Source organism: Lycorma delicatula, chromosome 5, assembly GCF_047948215.1.
Source record: "Lycorma delicatula isolate Av1 chromosome 5, ASM4794821v1, whole genome shotgun sequence".
Classification (NCBI taxonomy): Eukaryota; Metazoa; Arthropoda; class Insecta; order Hemiptera; family Fulgoridae; genus Lycorma; species Lycorma delicatula.
The window spans coordinates 5,749,321-5,775,937 of record NC_134459.1 but is presented as its reverse complement, the minus strand read 5'-3'; the positions used below and the strand labels follow the sequence as shown (position 1 = coordinate 5,775,937).

The 26,617-nt window shown below is 28.1% G+C and overlaps 1 protein-coding gene and 1 pseudogene across 4 annotated transcripts in view; both read right to left on the bottom strand.

The window, feature by feature from the left end:
- Nucleotides 1-305: 305 nt before the first annotated feature.
- Ppn (proteoglycan-like sulfated glycoprotein papilin) overlaps nt 306-26,617 on the bottom strand; it is a 531,917-nt gene continuing 505,605 nt past the window's right edge. For 2 of the 4 annotated variants that reach the window (XM_075365571.1, XM_075365574.1), the window contains 8 exons: nt 22,386-22,625; nt 20,806-21,003; nt 20,466-20,593; nt 18,396-18,546; nt 11,921-12,424; nt 8,474-8,629; nt 7,331-7,444; nt 307-1,708 (listed from right to left, as the gene is read on the bottom strand). In XM_075365571.1, the coding sequence (XP_075221686.1) occupies nt 1,470-1,708; nt 7,331-7,444; nt 8,474-8,629; nt 11,921-12,424; nt 18,396-18,546; nt 20,466-20,593; nt 20,806-21,003; nt 22,386-22,625 (1,730 nt within the window). In that variant the 3' untranslated portion in view covers nt 307-1,469. Of the gene's footprint in view, nt 1,709-7,330; nt 7,445-8,473; nt 8,630-11,920; nt 12,425-18,395; nt 18,547-20,465; nt 20,594-20,805; nt 21,004-22,385; nt 22,626-26,617 lie in introns of all 4 variants that reach the window. The other 2 variants (XM_075365573.1, XM_075365575.1) reach the window with 2 other exon arrangements.
- LOC142324616 (cytochrome c oxidase subunit 2-like) lies at nt 24,992-25,859 on the bottom strand (annotated as a pseudogene).

Genomic DNA, 26,617 nt, shown 5'->3' with positions numbered 1-26,617 from the left:
TTGTCAACTACAAAACGTATTAAATAAATTAGATATTTAAATTGAATTTCTGTTCAGTTCAGAGGTTTCAGAACCACTCATACATAGTAACCATCATTTCAAGGCAAAAATAATCTCTTATAAAATATATTTACTCATTAGATACCATAAATCCTTATACATTAATTTATGGTGATTTTTTTTTTTTAATTTTTATAGAAAATAAATAAAAAAGTAATATTAATACATATAAACCTCCAACAATACGTAGGAGAAGCAAGTTTCTTATATATATATATATATATATATATATATATATGTAAAAGAAACTACATATGGATATATACATTGTATTTGTGTGTGTGTCTATATGGACAATATAAATATCATTAAGTCAGATTATATGAAACCATACTAGTAATGCAATTTTTGTTCACTATCTTTTGTATTTTCAGATTAGAAAATATTTATTTCTCTAACTGTATGTTATGTTACCTATTAAGTCTACATGAGAAAAAAAATCTTTCTGTTCAATTTTAAAATCTGATTGGCTCTACCTTTTAAGAAAAAAGTTTTTTTATCAATATGCTGATTGTTGATGGAGGGGAGATCAATTAAAATGTTTATATTACTTTTCAGTTCTTTCCAAAGAAAAATAATCAGCAATGAATCAAATTGAATCAAATAAAGAGAACATGTTAGTTACAATGAAGGTTTATTTATATCTAACATCACTTCATTTCTGAATGAGATACAATATCGTGTTTTATATCTGTTATAACGAAGGAGTGAGCAATTGCTGATATATATCACAATCCATTTTTGGAGTCAAATGTGTTCTTTAAATATATCATATGAAAGTAAAGATGATTAAAGAATTGTTCAGTAACTCCTCAACTCATTTTACCCAATTTGGGGATTTAAAAAAAACATTTGTACCAATGTTTTTTCATAATTTTTTTTTAACAAATCATTTATAGAGTTTACAAACAGTTCTTAGTTTGCCACTTTTCATTTCTTTTCTTGGTGTATTATTCACATATAAAACTAGATCAACACGTAAAAAAGCAGCTAGCGTGGTCAAGAAAGAGAAATCAATGATTTTAACCTTCACTGGATGATTTATGGTGTGTAGACTTTGGTAACTTGTTTCTAATTATGTTCAGTTGGGGAATAAATCAATGCAGAGTATAATTATAATGTATAAAAGTAATATAATAATTATAATGTACATATACTGCAACTTATGGCTTACTTTTTTATTTGGTCCATGGATAATTAATAAATTGGCAGTGTGATACATAAAGTGTTAGTACATCAATGAATACATATATAATAAAATTTATGTATGTATGATTCATTTTCATGTTTTGTATAATATACAAAAGGAACACATCAATAAAAAATATTATTCTATTCTTTACTGTCAAAATGATAACAGTAAAACTGTAATATTATCAATATTATTTATAAACAGATGGTAACTATTATTAATGCCTAGGAATGACTAGGGACCTTCTACGGCGAAACAGGTTATTAGGTGAAGAGAAGGTGCCCGATGCTGAATTAGAGCTGAGATGGGCGCCAAATGATGGCAATTGTCCTGCTTGCGTGCACGATTTACAACAAAATCGAGCATAGTATATGTGTGTACAATATTGTGCTTTAACGATGAGATTACAGTTGGCAAAGAATGGATTATCAGTACAATTTGGATGAACATAAACACCTGAAAAAAGTATCTTATTAATATAAATTATTATAACATTAATTACAAAATTTTTAATACTGATAAATTATAATTAGTTGTGGTAGACAATACTTAAAACTATCTCACAAATTCCTAATACTTGTGTGTAAACATTCATAAATACTATTTCATTCAGTTAGTTATTTTATATTAATTTTTTTAACCTTCTCTGGGTTACTTAATTATAAATCATAAATAAAAAATCAAACTGCTTACATTTCAGCCAGAATGAAAGAAAAAGTAAGGATTTTGTTTAAATAGTTGAAAAACTATTTGATCATTCAGTTAGTGTACTAAAGTTGTTTTATATCTAAACCAGTCGCTACTAAAAATTTTGCTGGTAAAACTAAATGCAACCGAAATATGCACAAGGTATAATTTTAAAAAATTTAATTTTTCTAGAATTCCTAGATAATTAAGTAAACAGAATAACTTTTGTAAAATAATAAAATTCTGAGACTATCTTTTTAATAAATTTTGTCATAAAGAAGAATTTATAACTATCTAATATAGTAGCTTCAGAAATTTTTGAAACAGAATGTAATCTTTTGTTTTGGTTAGTGAACTGAGATATTTTTGGATTAAATATTATTTGTAATATTACTCTTAATACAATGTTTTTTTTTTTTTGTATTACAATTAAGTTTTTCCTTTAATTTTAATCTTTGTATTTATGACATATCTCTCTCTCTTTCTGTTTAGCCTCTAGAACCTCTATTACTGTAAGGTATTACTTCAGAGGATGAATGAGAATGATATGTATGAATGTAAATGAAGTGTAGTCTTGTACAGTCTCAGGTCGACCATTCCTGAGTTGTGTGGTTAATTGAAGCCTAACTACTAAAGAACACTAATAATATCCACGATCTAGTTTTCAAATCGATATAAAAGTAACTGCCTTTACTAGGATTTGAATCTTAGAACTCTTGACTTCAAAATCAGCTGATTTGCGAAGACAAGTTCACCACTAGACCAACTTTGTGGGTTCTGCTCCACATATATATATATATATATATATATATATATATATATACATATATATATATATATATATATATATATACATATATATATATATATATATATATATGTGTTTGTATGTGGAACAGAATTCGCATATTCTCTTCTGACCAGTGCTGCTATCAGTCAGTCATCTATTCAACAAACTCCAATTAATTCTAGAGAAATCTGATAGAACAAGCATCTGCATGTCCTGTTATGTGTATGCCATCAGTGTATCATCAGTTAGTTAGTTCCAGCTGTGTTGTTATAAGAGTTGTGGAAAAATTTACTTAGTGTACTTATGTTATAAAGTGAATAGAAAGAATGAGTTCAAGTTGAAGAAGTTATATTAATAATCCTGATGTGTTTTGCTATATATGTGGCAAATACGCCTTAAAAGAAAACAGAAAAAATATATCTGACTTTATAAAAAGAGGTTTCTTGGATATTTTGGTGTTAGGCTCGGTGACCAGGATAAAACCTGGACGCCTCATATTGTATGTAAAACTTGTACGGAATACTTGCGACAATGGAAAACTGGAAAAAGTAAAAGTCTTAAATTCGATATACCTATTGTTTGGAGAGAACCCAGAAACCACACTGATGACTGTTATTTCTGCATAGTGCATATTATGGGAATCAATTGAAACAACCGCAGCAAGTGGACATATCCTGATTGAGCCTCTGCAAGACGCCTGGTTCCTCACTCAGATGAAGTACCCATTCCAACATTTCACCAGCTACCAGAACTCTGTGAAGATGAATTTCATATTTCTGACACCCCTTCTGATACAAATAAAGGAAGCGACAGTGATTATGAGGGAGCATCATCTTGCCCTCAATATTTCAACCAAGCTGAATTAAATGACCTCGTCAAAGATCTCAACTTTTCAAAAGAAATGCTTCTGAATTACTTGTTTCCAGGTTGAATGTCAAGAATTTACTGGAACATGGAACCAAAATCACATTCTATCATACAAGGGAAAAAAATTCTTCTCTCCATTCTTCTCTCAAGAAGACAATCTTGTATTCTGTCAAGGTGTTAGAGGACTCCTGAAAATAATGGGTCTTCTTGAATATCTTCCAGATGATTGACGCCTTTTATTGATTGCTCTAAGAAAAGTTTGAAATGTGTTCTTCCACACAATGGCAAAAAATATTTATCAATACAGATTGCTCACTCAACAAAAATGAAAAAAGAAGAATATACCACATGGAAAAAACCAATTATCATAAAAATCTATGGGTAATTTGTGTGAACTTAAAAATGGTCAACTTTCTCCTTGGACATCAAATGGGTTACACAAAATATCCTTGCTTCTTGTGCCGCTGGGATAACAGAGACAAAAGAAACCACTGGGTAAAAAAAAAACTGCCCTAAGAAAGAAAACATGGTTTTTGGGGAAAGAAATGTTATTAACATGCCTTTAGTTGGACAAGAGAAAGTCATCTTTCCTCCATTGGCTATCAAGTTGGGGGCTAATGAAACAGTTTGTAAAGGCTCTTGATAAGAATGGATCATGCTTTACATACATAGGAAGAAAGATGCCTGAACAGAGTACAGAAAAATTGAAAGGTGGAATTTTTGATGGCCCAGAAATAAGACTGCTCATAAAGTATCCAGCTTTTGTAACTTTCATGAATGAGGCTGAGCGAAAAGCATGGATGTCATTTGTTTGAGATTGTAAAGAATTTTCTGGGCAACTGCGAAGCTGAAAACTATATTGAGCTAGTAAATGAGATGCTCAAAAATTTTAGGCACGTTGGGTGTATTATGAGCATAAAATTTCACTACTACTTACACAGCTGCTTGGAGAGTTTTCCTGAAAATTTAGGAAACACCAGTGAAGAACCAGGTGAAAGATTTCACTAAGTCAAAAACTGTGGAAGACTGCTACCAAGGAAGATGGGATACGTATATATTGGCAGATTACTGCTGGAGTAATCTGCCAAATAGAACAGTCTCTAAAAAGAGACTGTTCTAAGAAAGTTCATTCAAGAATATCACATAAAAGAAGCTTCTATAAGTGTTGTGACTTTTCTTTCATCAATGACGTTTTTCTGTTCTTCAAGACTATGTGTAACTGTAGATAGTTTAGTATTACTAGAATTTTTTTTTTTCGCAAATTTTTTTTCTTATTGTATATAATTTTTAAGTTAGCATATAATTTTAAAGTTACTTTATTGTTTCTAAAAAATAAAAAAAAATTATAAATGTAGTGTTTTTTTCCTGATCCACAGGTTCAACTTAAAATAGTATAACGTAATTTACAAATTTTTTGTATCTCAGAAACTAGAGCTCCTAGACAAAAACTAATGCCGTATTTGAATTCAACACATCAAGTAAGCATATAATCAGCTCCAACTACCCCAGCACCAAAACCACTGTAGGCCTGTGTTTTATCTATGATAAGCTGAATTACCACAAAATGTGTTTTGAATTCACATTTGCACAGAACTTAAGCAATGATTTTTTAGACGGTAATGCTGTTTTAGATCACCAAATACATGCAACTTGTGGTGAAACTTGGATTCATCATTTTGAAGTGGAATCAAAATATCAGTCAGTTCGCCACAAAAAAATCAAAATGTACAACCAATAAAGTAATAATAAGAGTAATTTGGAACTATAAAGGCAAATTTATTGTGATTATTTAGAATAACGATGTACAATCAACAAGTACTATTGTGACATACTGGAAAATATAGTGAAACTGGCTATAATACCAGCACAGTAGTACTAGATGATCCGAAGGAAACATCCTGGTTCTCTTTCACAAGGAGTAATTCTTTTGCGTTATAAACCTGCCTTCATACAGTTCAAAAGACATGGGAAGCAATTCAAAAGTTGGGTCAGGAGGTGTGGTCACATCCACCTTTCAGCCTGGATCTTGCATCATTATATCTTTTTATTTGGTTCTTTTAAAGACTTTTTAAGTGGCATTGAATTCAGCACCAATGAGCCAGTCAAGAACACAGTACGTGAGTGGCTCAGACAGCAATTCTTTAGCAATTCTTATTCTTATTATCTTCAATTCTTATTTTTTAGAATAAGAAAAATGGGATTAGTGCCTAAATGTAATTGGAACTATAATGGAAAGTAGCATTAGTTTCATTGTGTTTGAATAAATAATAATTTTTCTAGTCATTTGTCTCTTAAATTATTGAAAACTGTTGTAGTAATTGCTCAAAGTTTTTGATTAAGATTTTCTTAATACATTTGTAACAAATATATTATTAAATAAGCTTGCTCTCATTCCTTCCTTTTATGTTATAAATGAAAATGAACTGTTTTCTGTTTTCTATAATACATGTACTGTAATAATTCTACAGGTTGATATTGTGAAATTACTCACATCTGATAGAATAATTTTTCTGATATGTTTATATTTCTGATATGAATAATTTTTTATTGATATGTTAGATTCAGAAAACTAATATTGAAAATTACCTCTGATAGCGGTTAAAAAGAGCAAATTAAAAATTAAACAGAAAGGCAAACTTTCCAGAATGGCCTTTATGTTACTAAAATGTTCAATTAAAATAAGAGTGTATCTTTTATGTTAAATTAAAAAACCTACTTAGTTTGGGAGGTGGAATAAAAAATAAAACTTATAGTGAATGGAAATGAGCGTGTAAAATGAGTTCACCTATGATTCTGTCTCTTTAGTAATTGCATCAGATACAGTAAAGCAATGGTTTTTGAAAAAAAGATACGTAGTTTGAGGTCAGTAACTACGCAAAATTAATGATAAGTCACTGACATCTGCAGTGCACCAACTGTTATAAATAATAATCAAAGAAATGCATACCAGATTAGTTGTGTAGTAATACATTGAATACAAGTTTGAATGCATTACATGTAAATATCATGCACACTTAACTTGACTTTTTTTTGTAGTGTTGTAATACTAATATCAAATTTGTTTTAATATTTGCCTGTTTATTTATAATATTTCCAGTAAATTAAAATTTTATAACTAACTTTGTTAAACAAAATGTACTTCCCATGAACTAATTGTTTTATTTGCTGTTTAATATTGTAAAAATAAATGAAATAAATTAGGCATTTGTAATAAAATTAATTCTTTTTCCAGATATAAATCTAACTCTGATAAGTTTAGCAAAGAATCAAATCCTAAATCTGTTTCAGCAGCACCAAACATTTAATCATAAAATCATCATGTAAATAATACCAATGTTTGATTTTATTTATAAACACAGAAACATACACTTAAAATTACTGTTTCAAATAAAAAACATTATTAAATAATATCATTATGATGTGTAAATATAAAGAAAAAAAAAGACTGGCAGATATTAGCAATATCCAAATCTGTAATACTTTATGCATCATTTCAACTAACATTTTTTCAAGTAAATATGACATGATATGCCTCTAATTTGCACAGTTTGAATTCAGATGAAGGTAAGAAACATTCAAATAAATTCTCATAAGGTAAAACTGTACCGATCAATCCATTTAGTTAATATTGTGTCATATCTAAAAAGGTTATCATGAATTTAAAAAATAAATACCTTTGTACTCATTCTAGAATAAGAAAATGATAATCATTTGTTGGGAAAAAAAAATAATACCTTCAACTGATATAGAAACTGAACTGTCTGCCGAACTGTATGCATTAGAAGCATGGCATCTGTACATTCCAGAATCACTTGAATTTGCTTGAATGATCATAAGACGACTGCTTTCTATAAATAAAAAAAAATCATCACTGTTTTTTTCTAGTATAAACTCTTTAAAAATCCTTATTGTATGGTTTTTTTTTTAATTAAAAAATAATACCATTAAAATAATACTGTATATAAGAGATAAAACAATCCTTGAATTTTTGTAACTCAAAGATAAACATTTTTGTTAAATTAGTGCATTTTAGCACTCAGACCATAATTTAATAGTCAATTTAACAGATTGTGAATATAGAATGAGCACAGTCCATGTATTGCACGTTTTATAGTAAATGAAATGCAAACAATGGACCCTCTGTATTCAGCATATTATTTCTCAGTTAATATTTCAGCAAATTACAGAATATTTAGAGATTGTAATAATTACTATTATATGTTATTAAGTGCTAATTTTAATTCCAATCATATTTTGTAAAATTTCTGACTCATAAATAAAAGAAAATTATACCATCAAAATTATATGAAAAATTTTAGTATTTTTACTTCATGTTATGTTTTTAATAATTCAATTAAGTTATAAGTCGTGAAAAATCTTAATACTATTTTTTTAATTTAAAAATTAATGTTATTTTAAAATTTAACAGAGTATTAAACAAATATTGGTTAAACATTAAAATATTTAATCAATGTTAAAATATTAATCAATAGTAATGAAAAGTTAACTGCTCAGTACTACAGAGTACTTAACTACTCATACATTTTCAGGGCATAACATAATATATAATAATATAAAGTGTTAATTATTAATTAATTACAAGTTCATGATTTAAATAACTGATAAAAATCAATGAACTGGTAAATTAACATCATTGTTGAATAATGACTGGACATGTTTATTAATAGAAAACCTTTAGCACACTTAACAAAGCTTTGAACTTTGCTCGCTGAACTTTGCTTTGTGGAGCAAAATTTACACCAGATAGCCTTCTTTTGTTTTTATTCTGCAAAACTATAAAACTGTGAAAACTGTAAAACTATAAATAATTTTAAACTTTCAGATTTAAATTATAAAAATTAAGAAAAAAGCCATACCAGTGATGTGTACTTTTTCGCTGATTTCAATAGGTTTACCATCTTTATACCAAGTAACATGTGGCACCGGATAACCATCAACATCACATGGAATAGATATATCACTTCCAACTGCATATGTAGACTGATCCAATGAAATATTTGTTTTCACTGGCACTGAAAAATTACAAATTAAATATTAGGAACTTAATCATAAAAACTTCAACTTAACTTCTTATAAAACTTATAATTCATTTTGACATGAAACCATTTACACAATAGTACAATCAATTTTAGTAAATTTCAAGCAAAAATTTGTTAGCAAGATATTATTCGTTTTCATCATGCCAATAATTATCTTTCTTTTTTTTAAACAAATCTACAGGTCCACTGTCATTCCATCATCTAGCTCACAATGGATCTAAGAAAAAACAACGATCAAAACTCGAAAAAAATTCCTTACTGGGAAACAGTTGTTCTACTTGGTTATTTGGTTATTTTGTTATGTATGGATTTAATTCATTTCACGTAAAACTAATAAATGAATCACTTCACTAATATGTGTGAATCACAGTTTTACTATGATGAAAACTATTAAAAAAAAGTAATAAAAAAGAGTAGCTGTTTGTACGTAGTACGTAACTGATACTCAATAATAAAAACATAAAAATTCTAGATTATGTGCAATTATATTTAGTTCATAGGAATTACATACTAACACACAATTCTAGTTATGCACAATTGTACATATGCTTTTCTTTACTAAAGCAAGGTTTGAAGATTGTACGAGTGGTGAAGATTTAATGAAATCAACATTTCAAACATATTATTAAGAAAAAAATTCAGAAGTAAATATGTGATTTACATCTGATGCTATGCCAAATTTACTAACCTTAACTACTCATATACATTTTTAGGATATAACATAAAATATAATAATATAGTGTGTTAATTAACTACAAGCTGATGGTTTAAAAAGCTCATAAAAATCAATGAAATGCTAAATTAACTTCAACGTCGAATAATGGCTGGACATTTTTATTGTATATACTACACAATAATCTTGAAAACCTTTATCATACCGAATAAGGTACTTTGCAGGAGCAAAATTTACTCCAGATTGCCTTCTTTTGTTTTTATCTTACATCCCCACTTCTAAAGCACAATTAAGAGATTATTATGAGAAATTGAAAGAAAATATGTAGTCTTAATACTGAGAAATTTAATGGTTTTACAATAAAGTGTAGTCCTAAGTGATTTGCAAATTAACAAGGATGTTTAATTGATTATTTAAATTTATTTTGTATTAACATAAAAATACATACATGAGAAAAGGCTGTTATTTATTATTAGGAAATACTGTCAATGTTATAATATATTTTGTGGTTAATGTTATTGACCACAAAGTAGTTGAGAACTTCCTAGCTGACACAGTATTTTATGACACATGTTACTGTTAAACAAAAATTAAAAAAAAAAAAATAATAGAAATAAATAGAATTCTATACTGCTTGTTTGGCAAATTAAAATAATAAAATGAAATTAACAACAGTATTAAAAACCCTTTTCATCACAAAGAAACCTTCATCATCATTCTCTTTCTGGTGTTTATTGCTTCTCTTTTCTTTGTGCGATTGACATTCAAGAGAACCTAACCTATCATAGTTGGTTTCTAAGAGTACTTTCGATTTCACCATTAAACAAAAAAATATTGAAAAGAGAAAATATTCAACAACTGTTAATAAAGATCAAAATCTGAAATAATCTTCATCGGTATATATAAGCAATTAGTTAAAGAAATATTACACAAAAATAATAGGATAAATAATAAACCAATGGTTACATGTTGGCTGCATTACAATTTGTGTTTGTTCTATATGAGCATTTACAGTGAGTGTCCTATTTTTTCCTCTCAATTTTTCTTCTGTATGGGGGTGTATTTTTTATTTATTCTTGGCATTCATCTTTTTATGTCATACTGAGTAATTCTACATATTAAATCCGACATTAGGATTAAATTCATATTAGAACTGGGTAACCAGTACCACACCATTTGAATATAAAATTAACATATAGTTTTATCAATGGCTGATCGACAGCATTAAAAGAGGCAAAAACTTACAACTTACAGGTGTTTTACAAAACACCAGTGAAAATACTGAACAATGGAGACTTGTAATGTGCAACGATTACAAGCATTAAAAAACTACCACATTCAACATGCTAAAAACACACCAGATATAGTATTCCTGATACAATAATATAAATTATTCTAAGATCTTTGAGTTTCATGTAAAGGTTTGCCAATAAAGTTCATGAGCTTGTTGGAATAATTTACACCATAGTGCTTAATATCCCTATGGTCCCTTCAAAATAATTACCATTGGATACATCAACATGTTAAAAATATCCATGATAATTAGGAAATTCATGTTTATCCATTTTCAACAACATTTTGAATTTCATTCTACATAATCTCACACATATGACACACATTTCCTCTCTTTTGAGCAGTAATTCCTAATTTCAATTCTTACCCCCCTTTCTACGATTTCTTCTTCTTTATATCTTATGTTCTTTGTACCTTAGTGATAACTTCAAGTAAGCCACCTGTTGTAAAACAGGCTTGATTGATATGATTCTATTATGCATTCTCTCTGATCATTATTATAATATTTTTTGTTCTCAATCATTATTGTACCATTCTCTGTGCTTATTGCATAAATTTAATTACAATTTTATATTATTCTCCAATGAAAGGTTCCAGAGTTAATGTAAGGATCCTTTATTCCTCATGTAGACTTTCTTTAGCATGGTTCTTTGTATTGAAAAAAATATAACACAAAGTCTGTTTTTACTTTTGGGGTGTTCATATTATTATTATACTAACTTAGTATAATAATTATATTAATGTTTTTGGCACTTTAAAAAAGACTAAAATGACTTTAAGAATAGACTAAAATTACTTTATTGAATATAAATAAGAAATAGCAAATAATTCCAGTATGATGGTAACATATTTTATGTATGAAAGTGTGTCTGACTGACATGATTAGGGACAAAATACAAATCAGTTCAAAAATTCATCGTAACATATCCAAATCACAACTTATAATTAATTTAATAAATTATAGTTACATCCATCTATGTGAACCTTTTATAAGTTATTTTCTTTTTTTTAAAGCGTTTTGGAACTGTTTCAAAACAAATAAATATTTGCTGATAAATGCTCTTATAATACCTTAATTAAATGAAATGTCCATCAGGTTTAATAAATTTTTACCAGGCAACAGAATAAATACCTGTCAGGCAGACTAACTTTTAGTTGGTAGTGGATTTTTTTTGTTAGTAATTTTTCTTTTACTCATGCTAATATACTGACTCAGCTTATTTTAAAAATAAAATTAAACTCAATAACTTAAAAGTAACAAACTTTTTATACTTAAATTTAAAACAAGTCAATCTTACCTACGAAAACTCTAGGTGCTTCAGGTGTGGGAGGTTCAGTGGTTATAAATGGATGCTCAGGTGTTACAGTATAGCGTACAGCAGGAGGATACGGTGGTCTGTAAGGTGGAGGAAGAGGGTGCCCTCCAGAAGCAGTGGCCGGGGGAGTTCTTGGAGGTGGAACAAGGAACTGATTATAAGTTACATCATTAGGATCAGAAGAATAAACAGGCCCAATTGCTTTTAAAGTAACCGTCCAAGAAGCAGCACTACCAAGTCCATTATAAGCTTGACAAGTATAAAACCCGAGTGCTGTTAATGTTACTGAGTGCAGCAAAAGAGAATGATCACGCCGTTGTTCATACTGTTCTGAATTAAGTGGTAACATGCGAGATCCCCGCCACCAAGTTACAGCTGGTCTTGGCCAACCGATTGTGAAACATTGTAGAACAGCTTGTGAACCTAATGTTACAACAACACTGGAACCTGGATCACCAATAACTGCTGCAGGTCTTTGTACTGGATCTAAATACAGCCACAACAAAATCCAAAAACAAACCACCACCACATGCTGTTAGTGTCAAATAAATAAAATGTATTAATAAAGCATGTACACTACGGTATTAAATTAAGTGTTAAGAACTACTCTGCTTTAACTGTGAAGAAATACTATATAAGCAATTTATATTAGAACCAACAAATGTGAACAGTATGTTAAAAATAAATATATATATATTTATTTTATACTTTTATAAGTAGATATATTTAACACATTTGTTATTAATTATAAAAAGGGAATGATAACTTATCTCATATTAGTTGATACTTCATTGTAACCAATATCAAGATACTTCATTATTCTGCACATCAAGCAATTCAGAGCAAATTATACCAGGTGTACATAAAAGAATATCAGGGTTTTGATTTGTTATAATATCTCTTGGATGAGTTATGCAGTATATAGTATTGATTTAAGGCTTCTTCAAAAGGTCTAATTTGGTCACCAAACCTCTGATTATTAAAATAGTCATTCTTTTTGTTTCATTCACTGACAATTTAAAGTGAAATTCTAAGTTAATATACGTATTTATACACAAAGAATGGAATTATTAAAAGTTTATAGGAATATCTATTTAAAATAGACTTCATTTCACTGTCCATTTTTATTTATACACAAAGAATGGAATTATTAAAAGTTTATAGGAATATCTATTTAAAATAGACTTCATTTCACTGTCCATAACAGACTCTAAGTATTTCTGGTAATATCTTTGTGAAAATATCTGCCTTTGAATAAATATTTAACTGCTCACTTATAGGTTAGGATATTGCAAAAAAGTTGGTTTAATAATGAATATAAAAATTATTTACTACCCATACCTTTTCTCACTTAAGCTTGTGAAATAACAACTTCATTAAGTTTTTATTGTGACTGGTCAAAGGGAGCAGAGATTAAGAATTAAATAATTATTTATACATAATTAATTAAAGAATTAATTATATCTAATGTGTAGAATGACAGAATAAACAGTGAATACAACGGGTTATTTGTTTTAAAGATAAAGAAGATGGTTCAGGAAACTTAACTCTACACTGGAAAAGATTGAAATAGGTTTTGTCAGACATTTAACTTATCCCGATTTTGTGTAGAGGCATGATAGCAACCACTTGTTCTTTCAGTTTGTATTAACTAAGTGAGGTATTACTTGATAAGATTTATTTTGAAATTGTTGAGTAACTATTTTGAGGAGAGTTAAGAGTGAAGGTGAACCCTTCACCCCTAATGAAGGTCTTTATGTCAAATGTTAGTTTTAATATAACAATAAATATTTATAAAATTCAATTTTTTCTCCTTGTCAGTTTTAAGTTACTTGACCATTCTGAACTTCTGAACAAACTGTATATGCAAATTATTTCAGGAAATACTCTTGTCTAAAATTAAAAACAATATATATTATTGCATTTTTGTAAAATAACATATGGCAGATAAAAAATAGATTTATAATGGAATTCACTGAAGAAATATAAAAGTAATATAAAGTATAAAAACATATACATGACTGTAAAAATAATTTATTAGATTAAGTCAGGAATAAACATATTCTAGTCTAAATTTGTACACAATTTCAGAATGAAATAATGAACTGGAGATCAGTACTATCTACTTGAGAAAAGAAAGAAAAATTTGAATACTTATTCAATAAAATTATTTAAAAATTCAGTACAAAATTTGGTGTAAATAATGAAATAGACCATATTAAAAATACGTACTTAAAAAGACATTTGTGACATAAAAGAGAAAGAACATTTTGGTACATGGCTCACAAAAAAAAATTACATGACTTGAAAAATAAATCAGAAATATCAAACAGAAATTAAGACAGAGTGGAACTTATTCAAAATATATAATAAATTTGAAGAATTTAAAGCATACAATAATTTTAAAAAAATTGAAAAAGCCAGTGTAATTAAAATGATTAATTTTCAGTGTTATAGATTATTATGAATTTCAGTTATTTTATTTACATTTCATTTTCAAACATTTCACCAAATTTTAGTCATGCAAATCACCAGATTAAACAATTTTAAACACACCCATTTAAGAAATGATAACCAAAAAGAAAAAAAAAATGAAATTAATTGTTAAACTAGAGCAAAGTGAGTTAACTTAGCATTTTCCTTATAAAATGTTAACTAGTTAGTTCAAAGTTTTTAGTGAGTACGAAGAAAATAAGTGACATGAATCTTTTCATATCATCTATGTGCCGAAAATCATCTAGTAAAAAATATTTATTGAATTATAACTAGTTGTATGGGGTGGTTATCCATCATGGCAAATTCTTAGTGGTGGAAGATATTAAGAATATAAGCATCTAGATACGCATGAATGAGTTTCATTAAGAAAAAAACAGACACGTAATCATGTCCAGTAAGAGATTTGGCAATCAAGTATCAAGATCCAAAATATTTTTTTGGACTTTAAATGCCTGCTATTTTGGTTGCAAATATACTTTTCATACAGTTAGTTTTTAAAATCTGGTGTTTTAAAATATGTGAACTTTATTTTCAAGTGAACTTTATTAACCTATATAATCTTAATAAATAATTATTATATAATATGAGTATACTGAATAATAATATTTAAGAAATTCAGGTACAGTCATAAGGTTAGAAAGATTAACCAGTAGACATATAATTAACACTGGTTAATTAATATTAACCAGTGTTAATGTCGTAAGGTCAGGTCAGACAGTTTCCATAGTAAATAAAAATTTCTAGTAATTTTTTTTAGGCCATGATTATTTTTATTTTTTATACCTCTAATGTGAAAACACTCTCAAAAGTGACAAATTGCAAGTTATGAGTAAATATTACACTATGAAAGGGAATAAAAGAAGTGGTTTATTTTATATACATTTGTATATGAGGGTGGGGTGAAAATCTGGAAATTCTTGTAGTGATTAAATACTTTTTTTTGAAAGGTTTAAGTCCAAAGGAAATTGAAGAAAATCTTGATACAACACTGGGAGACTCTTCTTCATCAAATACAACAGTTAAATGCTGCTGGAGCAAAGAGTTTTAAATGGGTCAAACAAGCAATAGCAATGAACCACATAGAATGCCTTCTGAAGTGACTACACCAGAAATGGTAGAAAAAATGCATAAAATCATTTTGGGAGATCCACAAGTAACAGTGAACAAGTTAGCAAAGTCTGCAGGCTTGTTAATAGAATGCGTTCGCAATATTTTGCATCAACATTTGGGCATGAACAAACTGTGTGCTAGATTGGTGCCATTATTTGCTCACGTATGACCAAAAACAGTACTGAAAAAACAGTTTGGTGCAATCCAGAGGAATTTTTATATTGATTTGTGACAGTTGATGAGACATGGGTTCATTACTACATTCCCGAGACAAAACAGCAGTCGATACAATGGGTTGAAAAAAGGTCAACCTGCTCCTAAAGAAGCAAAAACGATGTTATCCTTTAACAGAGTTATGGCAACTGTTTTTTGGAATGCATGTGGAATAATTTTCATTGATTATCTTAAAAAGGGTGAAACAATAAATGGGAATTTTATGTGATCCTATTGTAGCATCTAAGTGATTGAAAGAAAAACGACTGCATTCAGCAAAAAAAGTGCTTTTCCATCAAGACAATGCTGCGGCTCACACTTTAGTCATTGCAATGGCAAAAATCAATGAATTATGGTTCAAACTGCTCCACCACTCTCCATATTCACCTGATTGGGCCCCCAGTGACTATCACTTGTTTCCTAACCTAAAAAAATGGCTTGGAGGGAAGAGATTCTTTACCAATAATTAAATTATTGCTGCCATAAATGGTTATTTTAAGGAGTTTGATAAATCAATGTACTGAACTGGCATAAGTGCTCTAGTGGGAGGCTGAGCCAATTGTATAGACTTAATGTTGACTATATTAAAAACTAAATCAAAATATACCCAGAAAAATGTTTATCTTATTCAGACCTGGAACCTTTCACCCTGCTTTTGTATATTTATTTTACTTCATATATATTAAATATTAACCACCAAAACACAATAATTAAATAAGTTAAACTCACCACATTATTTTCCAATAACTAGGTTTTGCGGTATCTCACACATTTAGTTGGTATTAAGTTCTATGTATTACATTAAAACATATTCTTTTAATTCTTTGTTATTTTATTTGAAATTATGTTATATTTTGAAATTTTGAATAATATAAATGAGTTTATATGTAAATTTTACTGTAAAGTACTGACTGATATGGTGTAATTTTTAAAATGTACATTTTCTTTTGTTCTAATGTCATTATTGCCAACTATTAAATGGTATTTATATTATGTTTTTAAAATCATCATATATATATATACACACACACACACACACATATATATATAATACTGTAACATATATGGTTACAATATGAAACTGGATTTCATTTTTGTCTTAATTTTATCAGTAATTCATACAAATATTATTGTGCAAAAAATAACAACAAACAAAACAACCATATTTATTATTTTGCAAGCATGCACAAATGATTATTAAGCAAGTTAAATTAGTATAAAATTTATTTGTAAGGTGTGTTCAGAAAAAAAATTAGAAACATTTCCATGCAAACATTATGGTTGCCATTTTATTTTGTATTATGTACCGAATTTTCATGAACATTACTGAAAGCCAATGATACCATTATTGGTAAATGATTTTACATTTAAAATATTTCTATAACTGTTATAAAAGGTAAAACTTTTCTTTAAGATGGAATGATCAAGTGGTAATGAAATACAGTGCTATTTGCCTAATGCAGATGTTCACTGCCAGACATGTGGAGGTCTATGGTAGAATGCCATAAGTGAAGGAAGCAGAAATTCCAATGGTACAGATTAACTGGCTGTATGTTATAAATGTGATTTGATTTGTGTGGTTGGCCCAAAACTTTAGGCGGACAGAAGCTCAAATAATTCATTGCTTTTCACTCATTTTTCAGAGATTTCAATGGCCATTATCCAATGAATTATATTAAAGTATTTGAGCATTGTAACTTGTGTGCACATCGGGAGTGGGGGGCTGAAGATGAACCTTAAATGCAAAACTTGGCAACCTGGCATTGTTTTCACTTCCTCATGTAATACAGATGGCAAGGCAAAGAAAAATAAAGTAATGGATTTAAGAGCTGTATCACTACTTCCATATCATAGTGTTATATGCAATCCTGGAATTAAAGTAAAAGTCTATGGAGTAGAAGTATACATTATCACCAAAAAAACTGCTACTTCAAATAGTTAATTTTAATCCATAAGATTATCTGCATAATATTATGTAGAAAGGAAGTTTTGCTAATGAAATTCTTAACTTTACGGAGTGATAATCATAGCTAGGGCATAGCTTAGCTAGTATCACACAAGTTGGCATACTTTATAATGAAGTTATATTAATTTGAAACAAAGTTTGAAGTCATAGAAACATGTTAATTCTCAAACTCAAGTCCTCAACATATCATTTCACTTACAACACAAGAGATCATCCCTATAAAAGTACAATTAAATGCCTATGATTTTTATCGCTTCTTCATCTGAAGAGGTTAAATGAAGAATCAGTTGAAAATGAGATTTCTGGTTAATATTTCATCAATAATAAAAGCATCAAAAGAGTAAGGTAGCAGCAGGTTTTAAATGTTTTGTGTGGAATACTTGTTATATTATTATGTCAAGTAATTCAACAATGGTGGAGATTATACTCAAAATTATGCAACATATGTTTTATCTGATAAAAAATAAAATTCTTTGGACAATTTCTTAGATAGCCTAATAGTTCTTACTTTCTGACTACACCTTGAACAAAAACTAGATTTACAGCTATTTTTCTGGTTAATTTATTTCTACACCCCTAATTAGAACACAAAAAGAAACCATTTACTTTAATTAAGCTAAACCAAATAATATAATTGAGCGATTAATGAATTGCAACTCCAAAAAATTGTACCTTTAACAATAACAATGATTTCTCTTCTGACAGGAGGTCCAATTCTATTATTAGCAACACAAACATATACTCCTGCATCAGTGCGATATAAACCAATAATCTGTACACTACCATCAGGCTGAAATTTGTATCTACCACCAGTATCTCCAAGCTGAAAATTTACAAATATCTATTAGTTGATAATGGATTATTTAAAATAAAATAAATGTTTAATTAATTAGTTAATGAGCAACAAGTGATAAACTATTCTCTGAAGACAACTGTAAAATTAAATAATCAATATTCAACAAAAACTACCATTCTTCCTTAAATTAATTTTATTGGTTTCAATTTTTATAAGTAGTCTTAGATAAGAATACCTTTTTAGATAAGATTAGTCTTAGATAAAGACTACTTTCAGTGAAATGCAGAAATAATACCAAAGCACGTTGTACCAGTTAAGATGAAACAATTGAATGTGAAAAGAATAAAAGAAGGCAAAACAAATGGATTCAATTTTCAAAGAAATTCTATCATAATTTGTGCATTCTATTTTGTTAAAGTGAACTTCTTTACTCTAATTTACAGTATGATAATCTACAAAAAAATATTTGTTACCTTTATTCATTTTTTAACACACATATATTACTTTATACGCAATTTGAAATATCAGCAATTGTACTACTTATTAAAGTATAATTTGAACAGGTACATCAGATGCTCCAACAGCAGCCAAAACCAAATTCACTGCATTTGATCACAACAAAATAACAACATAAATTGGGCATAAAAAAATGATGGGTTGACATTAGCAATATCCAAGAGCCTCATAGTTCAGGATAGATATTAGAAGAAATTGATGAAGAGTGCAATGGTGATATATATAAGGGCCAACTCAAATTCTAATGGTGTTGTTATAGTAGTCAACAAAAAGAATGCAATTTGTGTAACTAATATAGGAACAAATGTAACTAATAACCAACTAATGTCTGTGACAAAAAGTGCTAATTTAAAAAAAAAACTATTGTAAAATTTTTCTGCTCCACAACTGGAAAGGCAAGAAAAAGAAAACTTGAATGTATTTGTCACTGCAAAAGATGTAATTCTGTTCATTTAAGAAGATTTTAACAGCAATGTTTAATCTGCTAATGATGTATATAGTTGTCTTAAAGGATATGGTTTTGGTTCAAGAATTGAAGATGAAATGAGAAGAATTGATTATGCACTGGCAGTTAATTTATTTATTATCTGCTCATGGTATTCAACTGTTCAATAATGCATAAAGATGGCACAAAAAGAATAATTATATTATTGATAGGCATACAGATGTGAGAGAAACATTCTTCAGGGATATTAGTCATTTCAATTGATCTCTCTAAAACATTACTTGTTTATTTTGGATCCTCTTGTTTGCATATAAAATATTAGGACCTTTCTTCACAGCAAAAAATGAAAAAAATAAAGTGGTAATAATTGAAAAATTTCAAAGCTGATTTTCAGCTTAAGCTTCAGAATCACTAGGGAGTTCACATCTCTGCCAAAACAATTTTGGATCCATAAGCAGAGGTCAGCTCTATTGAGAAAGTGACTTAATGGTGAAATGATGAAGTCCAAAAAGCTACTTGTCAAGAAAACATCATGTCAGATGTGGGATGTATCTAAATTTTCAACAGAAAAATAAAAAAAGTATCATGAAGCAAAGAAACATAAGAAAAGAAGTTTGTTGGCATTACAAAGAACACTAAATGTCAAAACATTTATGAATTTCTGATTACATTCAAATGTAATTGGAAGAAGTACAGACTGTTCCAGCCTATACATGATGTACAAAAATTTATTTCCCTATTATCAATTTTAATCTATTTATCAGAGGATAATTTCAAACACATATTAAAAAAAAGAAAATTTAACTAAAAAATCTAACAATTTCTCTAGAGAGAAAAGCATTCATTTAAATTTCAGAAAATATTTGCTAAATAATTTCTAGAGCTTTATATTAAGAAAAGTAGTTAAAAATCTACTAAAAGGATTTATTTACGGCTCAGTACTCAAAATGTTTGTAACAAAAAGTAGAAGTAAGTAATAACAAACCTTCTGATCTCCTTTATACCAGGTTATTGTAGGTGTAGGAGAACCACGAACAGTACACCTTAAAGTAACCATATTCCCTTCTTCTCCTTCAACTTCAGGTTCAGTTTCTTCAATTTCAGGAGGTGATGCTATAAAAAACAAACAAACAAACAAAGTAAAATAAATAAATACAGAAATTCAACTAATATGGATTTTTTTCTTTGACTAAAATAATGTTAAGTAATCTATGTAGAAAAATGTGAATTATACATACAATTTTCGACTAAAAAAAAAAAACAAAATTATAAAAAAACCATCAGATATTTCTGGGTATTAATATAATTTTAAAAAATGCACTTACCTCCAGGAACATTGAATGTGTTAGGTGGTGGCTGAGGTGAAGGAGCATAAGTTACAGGTGCTTGTGGTGGTATACAGGATGTTGCACAGCCATTGTAACAACATTTAGCATCACCTGGGCAATCAGCATCACTTTTACATTGTTCATTACAGTCTGTCTGTGTTGCGGAAACATGAGGGCATTCTCCATCTTTACTAACTAAAATAAAATGATAACTTTAGTTAGTCAACTTATAAGTTATTATTATTAAAAATAGATTTTTTACTTTTAACATCTTATGCCCATGAATTCAATATATATAGAAAAAGGTAAATATTAAATATTTCATCATTTACATTTTATTACAATCTTTTGGGAATTTTTGTATTCACTGAATTGGTTTATTAAACTTGGCTTATTAAATTACTACATTTTAATCAAAAATATATTTGACATTCATTTACACTTCAGAAAATATTTGCTGAATAATTCTTAAAAGTAATTCTCAATAAAAAAAAAGTCAAGTTAGATTAAGAGTTTGATGGTTCTTGTATATCATGCGGTTCAGATATGATAAAAGATAGAATTTGGTTCTTTCAAAGCTTTCCAAATTCAAAATACTGAATCTGAGATTCCAAATCTTTCAGTTAGACAGGAGAATGGGTGAAACAACGACTAATATAAACTTCCCGCTCTAGCATTCAGTTACAATGTAGATGTGGAATGATGAACAACTTGTCTTCATTGTAAACATTTACTGTGTAAAATTAGTAAACATTTTGCACTTGCTCACTGTGATTATAAGACTCATTTGGCATTTGTTGTAACTATCTAGTTCCACCTGTCCATGCAATCAAAGACCTGGTTCACCAATTTTGAAGAAACAGATTCAATAAAATAAGAAAACAGGTGAGAGTGGAAGAACAGTGCATACTCTGATAAAAATTAAGATAGTGGGAGAAGTGATAAGAAGAATTCCTCGCAGATCATTCATCGATACTCCTTAACAATTGGGCATTCACTCTCTTCCATGAATTTCTTATTTCTATGGTCACAAAATTCAAGTTGTTCATACTCTGAAGAAAGTTGAATAATGAATTCAGGAAGAAATAGATCAAATTTCAATGGATGTGCTTCAAAGCGTAATGGTTTCAGACAATGAAACCAGATGGAGATCATCTGACTGATATTATATTCAATAAATTAAACAAAATATTTCTTAATGTACTTTTGATTGACAACAATATATTTTCTTTTAAATCTGTTGTTATTAGAAGATATATAAATCATGAAACACATTCTGATGAATAGAAAATATTTATATGCTAAACATTTTCACTGTTCTCTGTACTACACTATCACTCACAATTCTCATACACAAGATATAAGCTTCTCCAGTGAATTAATTATTAAAAAAATAGCTGGTATGAAAAAGCATGTTAAAAGATTGTGAAAATAGTTTTTTTTTATTAGATTTTTCTATTGAATGGTTTAAGAAAGTAAACCAATATATATATAATTAAAATTATTTTTTTTATTTGATTTATTAACTAACAGTTAACAAGTATTAACTAATAGTAGCAAATTCATTTTTCAGTTACCTGGTCTACAAACAGCTCTAAATTCAATGTCTTCAGTTATTTCATTTTTCAGCTTTTCAACAGAACAAGTTGTATTAGGTGGACAATGTGGATCAGATGTAATACATGGATTATGACAACGGCAGTTTTCACAACCTTTGTTATCAATCCAATGTTCAGTACCAAACTCACAATGAACAAATCGTGAACATGCTAATTCAATATTTTCACATTCTTCTTTACCAGTATCAATCTCATTAGCTGAAAGAAAATTAAGATAAAAAAATATTAAAAGAATAAAAGAATATTAATAATATCATAATATATTAATCATATTCTTATTTACAATAAGAATATTTATAAAAATCAATAATAATATTCTTATTCTTATTTACAATAATAAAATTTATTTATTTATACATTGAAAGTGTATTGTTTTTTTTAAACTATATAAATAAGAATAAAGTGATTTCACTTGAAAGGTAGTTAGCGGCTCCTTTACTTTTTATTCTTTTAACTGGTTATAATCAATTTTTTCATTAACAGTGAATAGCTTCTATTTAGCTTCAGTTAAATTGAGTATGAGGATTATCCTTAAAATTAAGTCGAAATTAATTGTAATTTTACTTCTTTACTCTATTTAAGAGAAATTGATTATTCAATAATTTTTATTTGCAAAGTAAATGTTATATTTAACTATTCTCCTTAATTTCTTCATTCTAGTATTCCTATTTTTCATTCATGGATAAGTCCTATAATTAAGATTAAGATTGTAATTGTTGATGAAATCAGTCATTCTTCTATAATTATTATTTTTGTTGAGAATATTGGTATGATTATTGAGATTTCAATATCGAAGATTAAGAAGATTGTTGCAATTAAAAAGAAGTGAGTAGAAAATGATTTTCGTGTCGATGATATTTTTGAAAATCCACATTCGAATGGTGAATTTTTTTTCGTCTTATTTTATTTTTTTTAGAGATTAATATTGTGAATATTATTATTATAATAATGATTGATCTTAGTGAAATTATTGTTATTGTAATTTTGATTATCTTTTTAATTTTTTTTAATCTATTAGTTAGAGGCTAATTATACTTTTTGTACTAAAAAGATTATTATTATTTTCCTCATCAGTAAATTGAAAGATATAGGAATAATCAAATTACGTCTACAAAATGTCAGTATCAGATTGCTGCTTCTAAACCTAGGTGATGTCTGGCTGAAAAATGTATCTTTATGCATCGTACCATTGAGATTATAATGAAGGTTGTTCCCACAATTACATGAATACCGTGAAATCCTGTAGTTAGAAAGAATGATGATCCATAAATTGAGTCTGCTATTGTGAAGGTTGATTGTTAATATTCTCATTTTTGTAGAAATGTAAAGTATAATCCTAGAAGGATGGTTAATATTAATGATTTATTTGATATTGATAGTTTATTTGATAAGAATCTGTGATGTGCTCATGTTACTGTAATTCCTGATGAGATTAAGATAATTGTGTTTAGTAGAGGAACTTCTAATGGATTAAATGGTTTAATGGATTTTGGTGGTCAGTTTATTCCAATTTCAATTGATGGTGCTAAAAAGTCTTGAGTGAAAAAATATTCAGAAAAATGATACAAAGAATATTATTTCTGAGATAATGAATATAATTATTCCTATTTTTATTAGTGATTTTACTTTATTTGTATGATTTCCTTGGAATGTTGCTTCTCGTGTGAAGTCTCGTCATCATAATATTATTGATATTGTTGATAAGGTTAGTCCTAATATTATTAGGTTATATTCTTTTGTTTGGGTTCATTTTACAGTTCCTGTCAATATTGTTATTACATTTATTGATAGCATAATTGGTCACGGTCTTTTTGTTACTATGTGAAATGGATGATTTTTTTTCATAGGGTACTTCTCTAGAATAAAGAGTTACAAGTGTGGCAAATACGTATGCTTGAATTATTGAAATTGCTGTTTCAAATGCTGTTAAGGTTATTTGAATTGGTATAATGAATATTAAGATTTTAATAGATGATGTGTTCCCTAATAGGGTTATTAGTAGGTGATCTGCAATTATATTTGCTGTTAATCGAACTGCTAGTGAGATTGGTCGAATAAGATTTCCTGTGGTTTCGATTAGGATTATTATTGGTGAAATGGCTGAGGGTGTTCCTTTTGGTAGCATGTGTTTGAATATTTCATTTGTGAAGTTTTTTCATCTGTATGTTGTAATTATGATTCAACTTGGTAATGCAATTGACATTGATACTACTAAATGACTTGTAGATGTGAATACATAAGGAATTAATCCTATTATATTTCTGATTATGATGAATGTAAAGATTGATATTACTATGATTAAAATTTCTTTTTGGTGAGTTATTAATTTAAATTCATTTATTAGTTTTTTTTCTATTATTTTTATTATTATATTTATTCGAGATTTTTTGGTTCAATATCATTTTGGTAAAATTATTGTTGTTATTATTATAATTATTCAGTTTCTTTGTAAAAGTTTAGTTGTTGGGTCAAATGTTGAGAATAGTCTAGTTATCATTTTCAGTTATGTATTTTTCTTTTTTTTTCTTTTTATTTTTTTATTTGGGTTTAGATTAGTTATAAAGAATAATTTTGTTATATTTATTATGATTGTGGCTGTTGTTAATATTAATATGATGTTTCATATAATAGGAGACATTTGTGGAATCAAGATGCACATTAAATGTATTTTTTATTTGACAGTTAAATGTTTTTTTTACACTAGCTTCTTTAATTAAGAGTATTCGATGTTTACTATATTTTGGTTTAAGAGACCATTACTTTCTTTCAGTCACTTAATGTTTATTAGTTTTATGTTTTTATTCATTTAATGAATGATTTTATATTAATTCTTTCTATAGTGATTGGTATGAATCTGTGATTTATTCCACAAATTTCTGAACATTGTCCGAAAAATACTCCTGGTTTTTTAGTTATTAGGCTAATTTGATTAAGTCGCCCTGGGATTGCGTCTATTTTTACTCCTATTGATGGAATTGTTCAAGAGTGGATTACGTCAGATGATGATACGATTATTCGGATTTGTGTTGAGAATGGGATAATTATTCGGTTATCTACTTCAATTAGTCGAAATGATGACAAGTCATTCTGTGGTTTTATATATGACTCAAATTCTATTTTTTTGGAGTCTGAATATTCATAAGATCAGTATCATTGATGTCCAATTGTTTTAATAGTAATTGATGGTTTGATTACTTCTTCTATTAGGTATAAGGTTTTAATTGATGGGATAGCGATAAAAATTAAAATGATTGCTGGTATTGTAGTTCAGATTGTTTCTATTATTTGATTTTCTGTTAGTATATTATTTGATAATTTATTTTTTGTTATTGTTGCTATTATAATTGTTACTGTTACTGTAATGGATAATAGAATTATTATAGTGTGATCATGGAAATTTAATAGTTGTTCTATGTTTGGTCTGGCTCTATTTATTATGTTAAATTTTATTCATGATGATATTTCTAAGGAAATTACTTTTTAATTTATTAATGAATTTTAAGTTCATGGCAATTTTCTGCCACTCTTAGAATGGCTTAGATACTAGTGGTAATTCATTAAATGAGTGTTCAGGGGGTGGTGTAATTGAAAATCATTCAATTGAGGATGATTTATTGCTTTTAAAGATTGTAATTCGTTTAAATGCTATGGCTTCTCATATAATGAATATGAATATTATAATTCTGATTATTGAAATTAATGATCCTATGGATGAAATTATGTTTCATGTCATGTAGTTATCTGGGTAATCTGAATATCGTCGTGGTATTCCCGCTAGACGTAAAAAGTGTTGTGGGAAGAATGTTACGTTTACTCCTAAAAATATGGTTGAAAATTGAATTTTTAATCATTTTTTATTTATTCTTATACCTGTTATTAGTGGGAATCAGTGAATGATTCTTGCTATAATGGCGAATACTGCTCCTATTGATAGTACATAATGAAAGTGGGCTACAACATAGTATGTATCGTGTAAAATTACGTCAATTGAAGAGTTGGCTAGAATCCTCCAATAGTAATCCTCCAATAGTTAATCCTCCAATAGTAAATAGAAATACAAATCCTATAGATCAAATTATTTGGGGTGATTTTTTTTTTGTTATTCCTTGTATTGTGGCCATTCATCTGAAGATTTTAATTCCTGTTGGTACTGCAATAATTATAGCTGCAGAGGTGAAGTATGCTCGTGT